Source organism: Apaloderma vittatum, unplaced genomic scaffold, assembly GCF_000703405.1.
Source record: "Apaloderma vittatum isolate BGI_N311 unplaced genomic scaffold, ASM70340v1 scaffold9594, whole genome shotgun sequence".
In the NCBI taxonomy this organism is placed as follows: domain Eukaryota; kingdom Metazoa; phylum Chordata; class Aves; order Trogoniformes; family Trogonidae; genus Apaloderma; species Apaloderma vittatum.
In genome coordinates, this window is record NW_009714325.1 from 19,500 (window position 1) to 33,350 (window position 13,851).

General features: G+C 38.2%; 1 protein-coding gene across 1 annotated transcript in view; it reads right to left on the reverse strand.

Moving 5' to 3' along the window:
- The window catches only part of AK8 (adenylate kinase 8), a gene marked incomplete at its 5' end in the record, with an annotated part of 30,295 nt that extends 18,440 nt beyond the window's left edge, over positions 1–11,855 (reverse strand). Inside the window, 4 exons of the mRNA XM_009868713.1 lie at positions 2,425–2,493; positions 6,956–7,069; positions 7,782–7,831; positions 11,771–11,855. Of these exons, the coding sequence (XP_009867015.1) occupies positions 2,425–2,493; positions 6,956–7,069; positions 7,782–7,831; positions 11,771–11,855 (318 nt within the window). The remainder of the gene's footprint in view (positions 1–2,424; positions 2,494–6,955; positions 7,070–7,781; positions 7,832–11,770) is intronic.
- Between the last annotated feature and the right edge of the window lie 1,996 nt (positions 11,856–13,851).

Consider the following 13,851-nt stretch of genomic DNA (forward strand, 5'->3'; position numbering starts at 1 on the left):
CCAGCAACTACTAGCTTTGAGAAACCAGGTGAGAAAATAGTTATCCAAAATTACTGAAAGTACTAGGGGTACCCCAGCATCTTCTCTACCCTACCTGCTAACTACTAGTAGCACAACCAGAGAAGCTGATGGTGTTCAGGTGTTCGGTGTGTGATCAGAAGAGCAGAAGCATCCCTCTTGGGTTTATCATCTTACTAAACTACTTTCGTCTCTACAGGTTTAAAGATATTTTAAACCTACTCCCTAGAAGAGAAGTTTCACTTGAGATCAATGTTCCACATCTTGCCACAAGGACAAGGTAGTAAATCATACAATCACCTGACTTGCTGCATATCCATGATATCTCATTGCACTGCTCACATAAAAAATGTTGGCATACATACGCTTTCTCTGCTCCTCGTTTGCTAGTATATCCAGAGCTGACAGGATGGGTTTCTCAAGTGCTCCTCAGCTGCATTCTTTAATTCAAAATGCCACAAAAATGAACAAAGATGTTACACCACGTGTGTGTTTTTAAACAGGTTCTCCTGCCAATTGAAAGACCTAAGTCCTGTGTGGATTTACTACAGATAAACAAATGTATTAAATACTACTAGATATTTGATCCGGAGTGCTAAATAACTAATTTGAGTCAAAATGAAATTAAGTTAAATAAAACTCAGCTAAAAAGACTTTCAAGAGAAACCAGACAGACCCACATAATTCAAGCACAGTGACTGGCAATGCTAAAGTTTAATTCTACTTTGCAAATTCAAAATCGATAAATCAATTATAGAGTAAGGTACACAGGATTTTACTAGTTCTAAGCTACTGCTAACAGAGACCAGCGTGCTACCTAGTCTGCTACAGCTATATGCTCACAACAGACAGATGTCCTCTAGCAAACCTCTCGGGCAGGAACAATTTAAGAGATTACATCTCTGGCTACTCATTATCATCCTGATCGAGTTATTCTTTCTGCAGTTCATACACTATAATTGACCACCTGATCTCGCTTACACAAGGCAGGTCCACTGAAAGACACTTCCATCAGTGGCTTAAGCCAAGTTCTAAAGGCCAAAACCTTCACCCAGGGGCAGAAAATATTCTCGATTCTTCTTGCTGGTTTTGTTGATGTTTCTCTGCACCTACAGACACCTCTGCTACAGAATTAGCATCTTAAAAACAACAAGGCGACTTCCCAGCCCTCAAGATTATTTTGTTTTACATGGATGGAAGGATCCAGTCTGCGGATCATTACAGGCTACACCAAAAATCAGTGACAGAGAAAGAACTGCAAGACAAGGTTTTCAGCATTTCCAGTTTCTTTCAGTACCCAATGCTAAGAGGCTTTAGGAAGCAATTCTGACTCTTCAATGAAATGTTAATTACCAGCCCTGCTTTATTCAACTAAGAAGGTAGATGGTGATGACGCTGAGAAGTAACAGATTTTAGTAAAACTCTGAGCCTTGCAATCTCTCTATAAAGTCACGAAGCACTAGTTATCCCCTGCCCCAAAGATGCAGGCATGACAGAGTGACTGTTCTGAAAACACATCCTATTTATCTGAAAAAAAGCTGTTCAGTCCTTCACGAATGTAACATCTACTTTGGACAGGACACTTTCCTGTCAAGAAGTGGATCAAATAATGTCCAGCCCATATTTCGACACTGTTTAGAAAATGGACATTATTCATTATGTTAGTATGTCTCTCACAAATAATCCCTTACAATGGGCTGATTAAGCTCTCAACAAATCATGAAATCTGAGGGTTTAACACATAAAAGAGATTTTGCTTTTCTTGAGTCCAGATATTAATTTCAACTAATATTAATCTATGTAAGTTCTCTTTAGGGTCCATGTTTAAAGTCTCTATGTACATCAGGGCTAAAAAAAAAAGCCACACATCTGTGAATACGGCTAAATCCATTCAGTTGCCTACTTGTGTGAACTATCATTGAACATATTAATTACTACCTACAAGAGAAGAGATTCAAATGCAGCTTTTTCTTAACACAGGAATAATTAATAAAAAAGACACAATGAGAAATAAAAACTGAAATGAGTAATGTTAGTTTCTTTTTCCCCTTTTCCTCAATAAGAGTTAAAAATCCTAAATCAACATATTGATTTTTATATATTTTCTGTTTATCTGTTTTGTCCACTGTATCCCTGCCAGTTGCCCCAGGCAATCAACAAAGCTATGCTTGTTCAGCCTTTGATCATCTCTGTGCTAGAAGATTAGCATATGCATACACTCATCCTCCCCTTTATCCTGTTAATAAAGCTCCCAACTCCCTCTGCTGATGTTCAAGAAAGCAATCCGCTCCAGAGCCCCCAATGATTTGCCCCCATTCCCTCCTCTGCTCAGGACTCGGAATGCTAACTACGATGCACGAGTTGTGTAAGTGCTTATCCACCGGCCCTCTGAGGAGCAATTCTTACTTGTTTGATGCAGTCCACGTTTGACAGACGTTCCTGGATCAGATTGGCCCAAAGCGCGTTGGGAATTTTCTAAAGAAAGAACAAAAAAAGGCTGAATATTCACTATTGAGTTCAAAAGGAATTTTACCATGCAGGCATATTCCGGTTAAAGGTGAAGTGAGATGTCTTCTTATAAATAAATAAATAAATCGGTGTAGTTCCCGAGTCATCAACATAATATATCAGAGAGTTAATAAGGCCATAAAAGTCCATATTAAAGGCAAGCTGAGCACAAAGCCTACATCCAGGCTTTTTGCACACTAACACGAAAGCAGTGCCAAGATTTGCACGCGAACACAAATATTGGACATCAAACGCACAAAAGGATCCATAACAACATCACACCCACAAGTACCTGACTCATTACTGCTTCAGGTTGGTGGACTCAACGTTAGTGAGCTTAACAGATACCATGCAAGACAAGGAGAATCTCAAACACAGGGCAAATAGCAGAAAGAGTCCGATTTTCGGAAGGTTTGTCTCATAGTTTCAACTAACTCGGACTCTTTTGTCACCCAGTAAGTTTATTTAAAACACATTTTATCGTTTGATTTTAGTGTTAATGTTAGCTTATTTTTAAATGCAGGACTTTGAAACGGGATTGAAACTGTATGTGCTAATATTTTCAGTGCTGTTTCTTTCTGTCGTTATTTGAAGAACAAAATTCTACAGATTTAGCATCCTCCCTCCATATTTCTTCCATTATACTTGATTTCCTGATAAGAAAATAACAATACCCTTCTTCTTGTAAAAATTTTCTTCACTATCTTGTTAATTTAGGCCTTCATTCTAAGCTGAACTTGGTTAAGCAAACTCTGTGTTAGCCGGTTTAACTTGATAAAGTCTAAACCTTTGGCCACGACCAGTCGGAACAGCTGTTAATCATTTCACTAAATGCCTTGTCAAGATAATTCATTATGTCATTACAGACAAAATAAATACTCAAATAAAAATCTGCAGTCAGATTCTCCACTTCCCCAGACAAACAATTATCTTTCACTTAATCATGTGAGCTCTACTCTTTGTTCCGTGCAGCTCCATCTATTGTGGGTTTCCATCTCTTTTTTCCAACCAAACAGTCTGAAGGGCATAATCCTAAAAAAGAGTATTTCTGTAGGCTTAATTTATACTAAAGGATGTAGATAGATTATAATGAAAATGTGGCTGGCTGCGTGGAAAGATTTCATAACAATCTTCTTTGTTAGATCGTGAAACAATTTCACCAGGAGGGGTGGAAATGCTACCACATGAGTCACTTTACAGCAGAGAAAGCATGAGAGCAGTCCTCGTCTGGCTGTGGAAGGGACAAGGTGGCCCAGGCAGGCAGTGGGTTTTCTTGTTTTGTTTCTCGCTCCTGTCCCCAGTTCTCAGCACCTTTCCTAATATCAGCCATTCACAAGGCAACATTCAAGCAGGCAAAAAGAGAAAAAGGGAAAGAAATTGCTGTGTTTCTTGAAAGCCAGCAGGTCCCACAGGGTGCTGCGGCGAAGCCTCCTGCAGCCTCTCGCTGCTGGAGCCTGGGTCTGTGGCTTTGAGCCTGTCACCTTCCAAAGGTGCATCACGCTGCTATCAGAAACAGCGAGCTTCTTGCTCGCTTCTTTGATGTGTCATGTCAAGACAGGCTAGCGACTGCCGGGGGGCCACTCTGCTAAGCCTTGCCAAACCAATTTAAACCAAAATTACAGCAGCTTCTTTCAGTGTGGTGGTATTCTTAGTCCTCTCTTTTGAGTGGAGTTTATTGCACAAAACCAATCGTGGACACACAGGCAGGTATTTCAGTGGTTTAGTTCCTTCTGTTCTCTGTGGCTCAATTCCAGTCTCATTTCCTGGTCAGCTTGCCTCCTACTGAGCAATGGCCTACAAAATAATTTTCAATAGGTTGCTGGTAGAATGCCTAATTATTCAACTAGAAACCATTAAACCTGATACAGATCAGACAGCAGATTTAAGATTTCTCTCTCGTAAACACTCACATAAATATATCATGAGTCTGGTGGATGGGTCTGCACCTCCCAGAAACATGCAACGCCACAGACCCTTCTGCTAAGTGCGGAACCACATCTTGCTGAAGGCACTCGAAGTCTGCCCCAACAGTCGGTGTCGCTCATGGCAAGACCTGCTGCTGTGGGGTTTTGTCCAGCCCACTTTGCTCTGCACACTGGTTTAATCACTATTTCCATACTGCTGGAAAACTGTACTCCTTCATGATTAATTTTAAATATTTCATGTTATCTAAGTTTGCATCTTGGAGAGAAAAGTGAAGTTTGAAGAAATTTGGTTTAGTATTCTGAAAATCATGGATGTTTATACAAATAACATGGATGTTCAGACAAATAACCATGAAAGGCTTGTCTTTTCTACGTACACACAGGACTGGAGAAGTTCCTATTTGTTCCTTCATAGTGGCTTATCCTGGAATAGATTAGAATGCTGAACATGCATAGATAAGGATGTCTTAGCTTTTCTTTTATTTCTTCTTAAGAAGTATGGGGATACAATGCAATTCTAGAGCTGCTTTAAGTCAGTAAGTGGTATGCAAACACCTTAACTGTCATTTACTATATAACATTAAGAGCACACCCATCCCACAAGCCCACAATTACCACACTTGTTTCAACTTCTTATTTTATCCAGTTAATAGGAAAAGTGAAACATGCAACACCTCATCATTAGACTTCACTATAGGAAAAGCCTGAAGGTGCTTCCTATTAACATTATAACAACTAGAGATGAGGGAATAATTTGCAATGATTTATCCAAAAATGTAGCCTCTTTTTCTGTTCATGGAATATTTATTGATAGCTTGTGGTTCTTCAAATTTATTGAATATTCAAAAATATTTGACTTCTTTTTGATATATTCTTACATGTAGAATGATCACATTTGGCTTTGAACAGTCACTATTTAAAATTCACTACCTGAGTTATGCTCATTAGTAAGAGGCCAGGTGCACGTTAGCGAACGATTGCACGTCCAAATATAAAAATTGAGCTTCAGAGAATAATCACATATTCTAAATACGCCTTCCATGAATTCTCGTGCCAGGAAAACTCAAAAGCTTTAATGTTGACTGGGAACGAACACAAAAGAGACGAAAGCTTGGCTAAAGATAAGCAAGTAAAATATGTGAACAAACATTTGCAGACCTTTCGGCAGCGTTTGCCCAGATCTAGTAGCACTGGCCTACTGACCTCAAAATGAATGACCTTTGGCACCAGGGTTAATTTAGCCACAGTAACCTTAGAGGCAAGAAACATTCCTCTAACAACATTAAATTGTGTTATATGATCTTCACACCACCAGACTTTCAAAAACACAGTTCCTGCTTTTCCTCTTTCCATTTATTAAATTGCTTTGGCCAGTACTACAACTTTTTAATGCCCTGATTGTATCAAAGAGAGTATAAACAGCTATTGTTGTGTTCCTGGACAGACATTCAAACCCTATTAGTGCTAATGGATGTTATGTAGGCTAGAGGAGTCAAATTTACCACTTGCTTCAGCAGAACAGGGGTTCAGTTACGGCAACAGCAGATTTACCCAGCAGACATAAATCAGTAAGGGAAACTACAGCCTGAGATGGCAATTTGGCTACATTTTAAGTCACTGTAAAGCTTGTATTGATTTCAAGGAAGCCAGCAGTTCCCTCCTAGTTTTAGGAGTCACATTTGAAGAATCAAACTCATATAGAAGAACAAAAGAAAATGTGAAAATGTTGTTCTAGGATCTAACACCTCAAAACCAAAAGCAAACAGCACAGTACTAAACCACCATGAGATTCTGCTCTTCGGGCACTCCTTACTACCTGATTAGCCTTGACATTTTTGACTTTCATCTTCTGCACCATCCATCTTTTTAAACCAAATAAGCCCAAAAGGACACCCTTGAAAGTGCATCTGTATAGTCTGAAATATGTTAATAATTACAGTAATTAAACCAAAGGGAATTTTTGTTTTAAATTCTCCCCCTCCAAGTTGAAATTTATGAACCTAGCAAAACAATCTTTAATAATTAGAATGAGGATTTCAAAGTACATATTCTCAAGTAAGAAACATTTTATATCATCCCAGCCAAAAAGCAAACCCTTTTGCCAGTAAGTTCAGTGAGTTCAATAAACTCTTTCCTCTCTTTTAAGTATATTATTTGAGGCATCTCCAAACTTCCTTCACTAATTCAGTGTAATAAACACTATTTTCAGCCTATTTTTCTAAGGTTAATGGTTTCAACACTTCCATTACTTTACACTGTTTTCCTCTCCTGCCTCTATTCTATGCCCTGGCACACCTTTGTTCACATCTTCTTACCTAGCAGAGGTTACCCTTATTTTCTGGAAGGTCCTATACCTACATATACACAAACCAATGTACAAATCACCACAGATCTAAGAATATTTACTCTGACCTGTTCAACATATAGCAGTGGAAATCATGAAAATGCCATATCATTCCTCTCTGATGACATGAGAGCTACTATTATTATATCCTCTTACACACCTGTTCTCTTTCTTTATACGCTTTTGCTTCTTTTGTCAGCGCTAATATTTCCTTGGATAACAAAGTCTCCCGAGAGATACGTACGGCATCCAAATGTTTACAAAGCCACATAGCCTGAGGGAAGAAGAGGAAAAAGTACAGGCTGAAATATTTGGAAAGAAAATGAAGCATTTCTTCAGAAGGCTGCAGAAAGACAGGGAGCATTTTTCTAGCCTTCTCTCTGAGCACACAGACTATGTATTTAAGCATTCTCTTATACAGATGTTCAAGAGTCCATAGCTTTGAATAAGGTCATCTTCATCTACCACACTGTAACATAGATTTTTAAAGAAAAAAGCATTCTTCCTAGGATGTACATACCACCCTCATCTGCTGTTTGTGTGGTCAGCTTTCTCAGTGGTTCAAATGCAACTTTGGCATTTTCAATTAAGCTGTACCAGCAGACAGGGCAGACAACTGGCCATGTGAATGGAGCAATCCACAATACGGGAATACCACAGACAGGTACCTGTGGTACTCCTCCCAGGTTAATCAGTTCTGCTAAAAGGCTGGGAGAAAAGGGCAGGCAGAATTCAGCTGCGTTACGGCAGTACCGCTACCTGAGCGCGTTCTTGCAGAGCTCACTCGAACATTTCCATTTAACCTGAGGCGTAATATTCAGGTGTACCCCTTAGAAATGCCACACTTCAATTTGTCTCGTGCTCTTCTATCACTTAGATAATTCTGAAAATTATTTCCTCAGCATAAAATCTTCACGACTGTCTTGCTCAGTAGAAAGTAAAAAGGTAAGTGGACAGTACTATAACATTGAAAGTCATACACTTACAACTGTAGTTTTCCCAGAAGCAGGTGGGCCAAGTACACAAATTCTTGGAGCTGTGGAAGAAGAGTATGTGAATGTCAAGATGCAGAATGGCAAAAATCCCAACCAGTTTCCTTCTATTGCATTGCATACTATAAATGGGATCACAACGAAACAATTATTTCAGTTGGAAAACTGCCTGAATGGAGACTTCAGGATTGGGCTCCACTGGCGGGGAGAAAGAAAAAGGGGGGGACATGAAGTCAGTGCCAGCTGGGTCTTCCTTTAATCTCCATGGTCAATGAGATTAATACTCTGACTAAATATGCCACTTAGAGAGAGAGAAATACATATATCTCTCAATCAATTTAAACGCAGAGAGTGTAGTAGGTGAATTAGAGCATAAGATATGAACATTTATTTATCTGAGTTTGACTTTTATTCCCAAAACGTTGATTTAGACCTAATACAAAAAAAAAAGTATTTTAGCTTGTACATTCAGGACAGGACTATTTAAAAGTTACTATTATCATAATCATAGAATGGTTGAGATTGGATGGAACTTCTTGAGATAATCTCTTATTTCCCTTACAAAGTATGACAGTAAAGATACTTTGGCAAAACTTTGGCCTCTCATCACAAAAAATGTAATCTCACCTTTTAGTTTCATCTAAATAGGTTGTGTCAAGGTTCAGAGAAGATTTAGATATTGCAAAATTAAACACTCTCTCTCTATCTTCAATTTTTCTAGCCATTATTCAAAGTAATTTTCTTTGTCTTTGTGTTTTGCGTTTCTTTCCTGTGTGTTCCTCTCCTTTCCCTGAGGGGGCAAGGTGGGAAAAACACGTCCAGTTCTGAGGAATTCTTAATCTAACACACAGAGACAACGTTACAGTTGCAAGCTTCATTGGGAATGAATTAGGGGCAAGACAAACAAGGGGAAAATTGAGCAACTGCTAGGAAAGTATTTGGGACTTTTTCCACAAACACACCTGGGGCTGTAATCCCTTGAGCTGTCATTTTATATTAACATCTTTGATGTTTTTCCCCTACACCTCGGGGGGGAAAAAAAACCTAAACCAAACCAGACTATAGAGAGAAGGGACCAATGAGTATTTACGGGGAGTAATGCAGGTCAAAACAGAGGAGGGATCTACTCACCCAAAAACCTCTGCAGCTCTTGATAACCAAGGAAGACAGAGTGTCTGATGGCAGCAGACAGGGAAGGATGTGAAACGTATTTTTATGAGGCCTTCCCTGCACTTAACAGTTATTGGGCAGGTGCAATTTTTAAACATACATGAAACCCAAATTACAGATTCATCTTTACAAAGTTATTTGACTTGGAAGGTTTAAGAAAAACTCCCCCCTTATTGGTTCTTGCAAGTGCAACAGAACTAGTACACAATGTAGAAAAATACTTTAAAAGGATACATCAGCTGTTTTTATCACCTAATTTCTTTCAAATGTAATGTGATTAAATCCTAGGGTTTTTTTTTTTAATCTAACACCTTGAAACTCCAGCCCGGTACTTAGGAATTATTTATAAACAGCGTCATAAAAGAGTGCTCGGGTGCCAACACTAATCAACTTCTTCAAACCACTTCAAAGAAAATCAAAAAACCTTTCCATCCACAGATCCTTTTGAGGTTTAACTAGGAGCATGATTTAAAATTCACAAGAAAACCCTTAGGTATTGAAGCTTTAATACACAGCTTTCTTGGACAAACGTTTGATAAAAAACGAAACATACCATTATATACACCATATCATGCTTTAATATTGCCCAGGGCTACTGTAAATGCTCACTTTGTACTAAATCTGGTTTTCTCTCTGCTTAGTGGCTGGCAACAGATGGGGCAGCGTAATTCACTGATTTACTCATTTGCACAGTTGTAAGACTCCTCTAAAGCATTCTCCCTAAACATATGACACAAGGGCACAACCACGACACCACTGTATGTAATATTTAACCCCCTCCAATCAGAAAATAGTCAGTATTTAATACTTTATATTTTACTTAATATTTTTCTTCAGTAATGAATCATATTTCATTCCATGACATTAGTCTTGATGAGATGTTACAGGATTTACTCTTCCAAGTTGTAATGTTCAGCAATGATTTTCATAATTACAAAATTAATCCTGGAATAATGCAAAAGAACAGCTGGACACACTGAGCTTCATTTAAGTCCAAAAGATTCTATGATTAAAATTAATGCAACAAAATTTGCTTAGCTTGGAAGAGAAATCCTTTGTCAAACAGGGAAAGCACATAGGACACGACAAACACTCTTGCAGAACTTTTTTTACATTTCTTCAGAGGTTTGAACTCGCAGAAACACCACTTGGATCCTGAAACTTTTTCATTAGCACAGACCAGGATACAATGCAGAAAACCAGAATCTTCGTGTAGAAAAGAATTATCAGTCTTCATACGGTTCTTTAAGGTTTTTAGAAGGAACACATTAAAGAACGATAGTACAGAGCCTTAAGCACAAACACTTAGCCACACATTTGACCTACGAGATTTTGAGGACAGTTGTAAGCTATAATCATCATTAGACTTGTTTATATTTTTAAGAGTGCTTTAGATCCTATTATTAATTTAAAAGGTTTTCTAACTTCACACCTGGGACAGACACAACGCTTCTTTTCCACACATCTCTGTTTGAAATTTTCTCTAGGGCTAAAACTGTCTAGCAAGGCAAGATCATGAAAATTCATCACTTTACTGATGGCTCTAATAAGGTTTTTTTCTTCTAAATAGTCAGCACCTTCCGCCATGATCAAAAAGTAAAATCAACTCTGCTACCGATTTCTGTTACATTATTTTCCATATAATTTATTCTTAAAACAACATTTAGGCTTTAATTTTAATTGAAGTTCCTCTTCTTTCTTAATAGGTTTTTCTAGACCAAAAGCAGACAGCCTTTCTCCTTTGACAAACGACTGCTGTAGTTCTATCTTTAGCCTCTAAGTACTGAAGTCAGGAAATGGAAACCTGTCTACTTCTGTTCAAATAATGCTGTGAGGCTTAAGGACAAATGTTAGCTCAGTGTGAAGAAATTTTATCAGCATTTTATCAAACCAAATGAAATTCTTCCGCTTATTTTCCACGGGTCTATAAAACAGATTGATTACTCATGCTGCCTGCATCAGAAAAGGCTGGACACAATTTGCAGGACTTGATTATTTATTTTTTTTAAATATATTTAGCAGCATTTCAATCAACATCCATCTGCTCAGCACCACTAAGAGCTCAGAGCACCTCCAGTGATAATGACTTCATTGATGCTGCAGCAGAACTTTCATAATGGTTTACTATGGTTTTAAAGAAACATCAAAGCAACATGACACCAGCTACCCCTGACAGCTCATGCAGAACAAAAATTATAGTGCAGTTGTGCATATCCAAAGATAATCTGCCTAAGGGTGAACGGTTTGTAAATCAAATAATTTGATTGAGTGTACATGCTTTTATTGTGCAGAATACAGACTTCCTATTCAATTTATCAGGTTTTGTTACACATAGCAGTAGGCACGCTCACGGTTCCTTCAGCTGAGATGCCACTGAGTAGTGGAACTCATTAACAGCAGCAAGTAACTAACTAATCAAAAAACAGAGAAACTGCCAGCCCAGGTAGAATAAGAAACCAAATTTACACCTGACAAAAGGAGTAATTAGTGAGCTTAAAGACAACAGGAAATATCAGATGGGGCACACAACACATTAATAATTGATACACCAGAACTCTTTGTTATTCCCTTAGAGGGTTTCATTGTTATAACTGTTAAAGTGCATTTTTTATTAGATTATCCACTAAAAAAGAAATTAAAAGAACCTTACCCATAACTATTCCAAAACGCTCATCTTTTTCTTTTCCCCCACCCCCCCTCAAGACACAGTCTGAAAAGTTTTATCCATCACCTGCCAAGTGAAAGTGCAGCTTTCAAACAGCTGTTTACAAATAAGGAATTGAACTATTTATGGAGTCTCAGTTTTCACTTACCATCATCGTTGTTTTGCTTTAAATGGTTTATCATAAACTGAATGGGATCATCGGGCTTATGAATTAATAGTTCTTCAAGCATATTCTGAAAATAAACAGGACAGAGAGGAAAATTTATCACAGCTATGCAGTCACAAAACATTGCGTTTTTATAGCAATGTTACAAGGATTTAAAGAGTTTATAAATGCATGTTGATTTCCTTAAATCCCCTTTCACAGACAAAATTGCAACTATGAAACCTATTTTAGATGCCAAAAAAAAAAAAGGAAATAAAGCATGGTCAGAAAATTGCCAATTAAAACACTCCACATCTATTTCTTTTGGCTTATTTATGATCCATACAGGCACCAGAAAGGTTTGGCTCCAGCAGCCTGGTGTCCATAATGGTTGAGTCAGCACAGACATAAAAACCATACCAGTAGTTTCAACTAGTCAGCTTAAATTAGTGTCTCGGCAGGGAAGTTAAATCTCCTCCTCAAGCACATTCCCACAGGTTCCTGACTAGCCTAGAGGACTGCAGAACAGACAAAACCTGCAGGAAACACAAGCACGACAACCAACGAAAGCCACAAACGCAGCACACCTCACTTGCAACCACACCAGCCTTCCCCCTACATCAAAAATATGGGGAGAAAGAAAGGAGAAAAAAAAAAAAAGGCTTAAAGCATTTCCTAGAATGTCTGGTTTGGAGCCTATTTTCGTACTGAATGGGTGCAGTTATACAGGGCCTTGCTTCAGCTGCCACCGACAGCAGTGGGAATCGTCCTCCGATTCCAGTGAGGACCGCAGCATTACAGGCAGGGAAAGGAACAGCACTGAGAAACACTCGCTCCACAGCTTTTTTTTTTTTTTTTTTAACAAGACATTTCAGCATAACCAAGAATTCTGTAATAAAACCGAAGCATCAAACAGCAACTAATGTTCTGACTTAGGTTATCTACTGAAATGCTCGCACATCTTTTTCTAAATATCAGTCATAACGCTTTAATATTTGCAAGTAAATTCCATCAAGTCTGTATGTTCGATAAAATTTTATATTCTAACTCAGTGATTGCCTTTATCAGAGTGGCCTATTTTCTTTTTCTACTTCATTAGAATAATTAAACCGCTCAGTTTTGTTTCTAAACAGTTCCACATGCAAGTTCTGATGCTGCAAGGTCTAGGCTGCATGTAGCATGAAACATAAAATTTGTATTTTTATTGCAACTTCATTTAAAAATTATTACTTTCCAGTAACATTTATTTAAACTTAAGAAATCTGAATCCGGTGCTACAATTATCAGCAGCTTTTTAAAAAAACCCACAAAACCTAAGAAAAATCGGGGGTTATTATGATTCAAAATTGCTCAGGCTGACAGTGATTGACATTGTCACTATTTTGCACCAAAGTCCTACCAGTATTTACATGCACACTTCATTTTATTCAGTTCTGTTCATCTCAGTTTAATTTTAGACAACCAATTCTGTTAATCTCTGGGGGAGATTCACGTTTTGGGTCTTACGTTTTAGCTTTTACATTTTGAGTTTTGTAAACATTTCAGTTTGGGACATAATTTCAAGCTGCGTTTGTTTGTGCCATTATATTGCTACAGTACAATTGAAACATGACAAGAATACAAGACTGAGTAAATCCCACAAGAATTTTACGTAATCTGAGGTCCTGCAGCTGCATTCAGTGCCTCCTGGCATGCAAAACACAGCTTTTTCACTAAAACCTCACAAATATTACACCACATGGACCATATTAAATGGCCTTTAGTTACACAGGAAAAAAAAATAAAGAGAGAGAAAAAGAATAAGAAGAAAAACACACCTTTGTGTGTTTTCCGGTGAGATTTGAAGATGTAAAAAGGCCTTAAAACATACAAATTTGAGTGAGAAGAGCTCCCAGCGGCACATGGGGGAAGCCTCTCTGCCAACTTCTCCTATTAGAACGGCACCAAAACATTGAGTTGCCTGCACAAACCTCCCCACACTCAACAAAAGGGCTTTTTCCAGACTTACAGAACAAAACGTACCTTTCTCTAAGGCGGGGAAACCAACCTCGCTATTTACCGAAATCATAGCGGTGCTGAAGCCT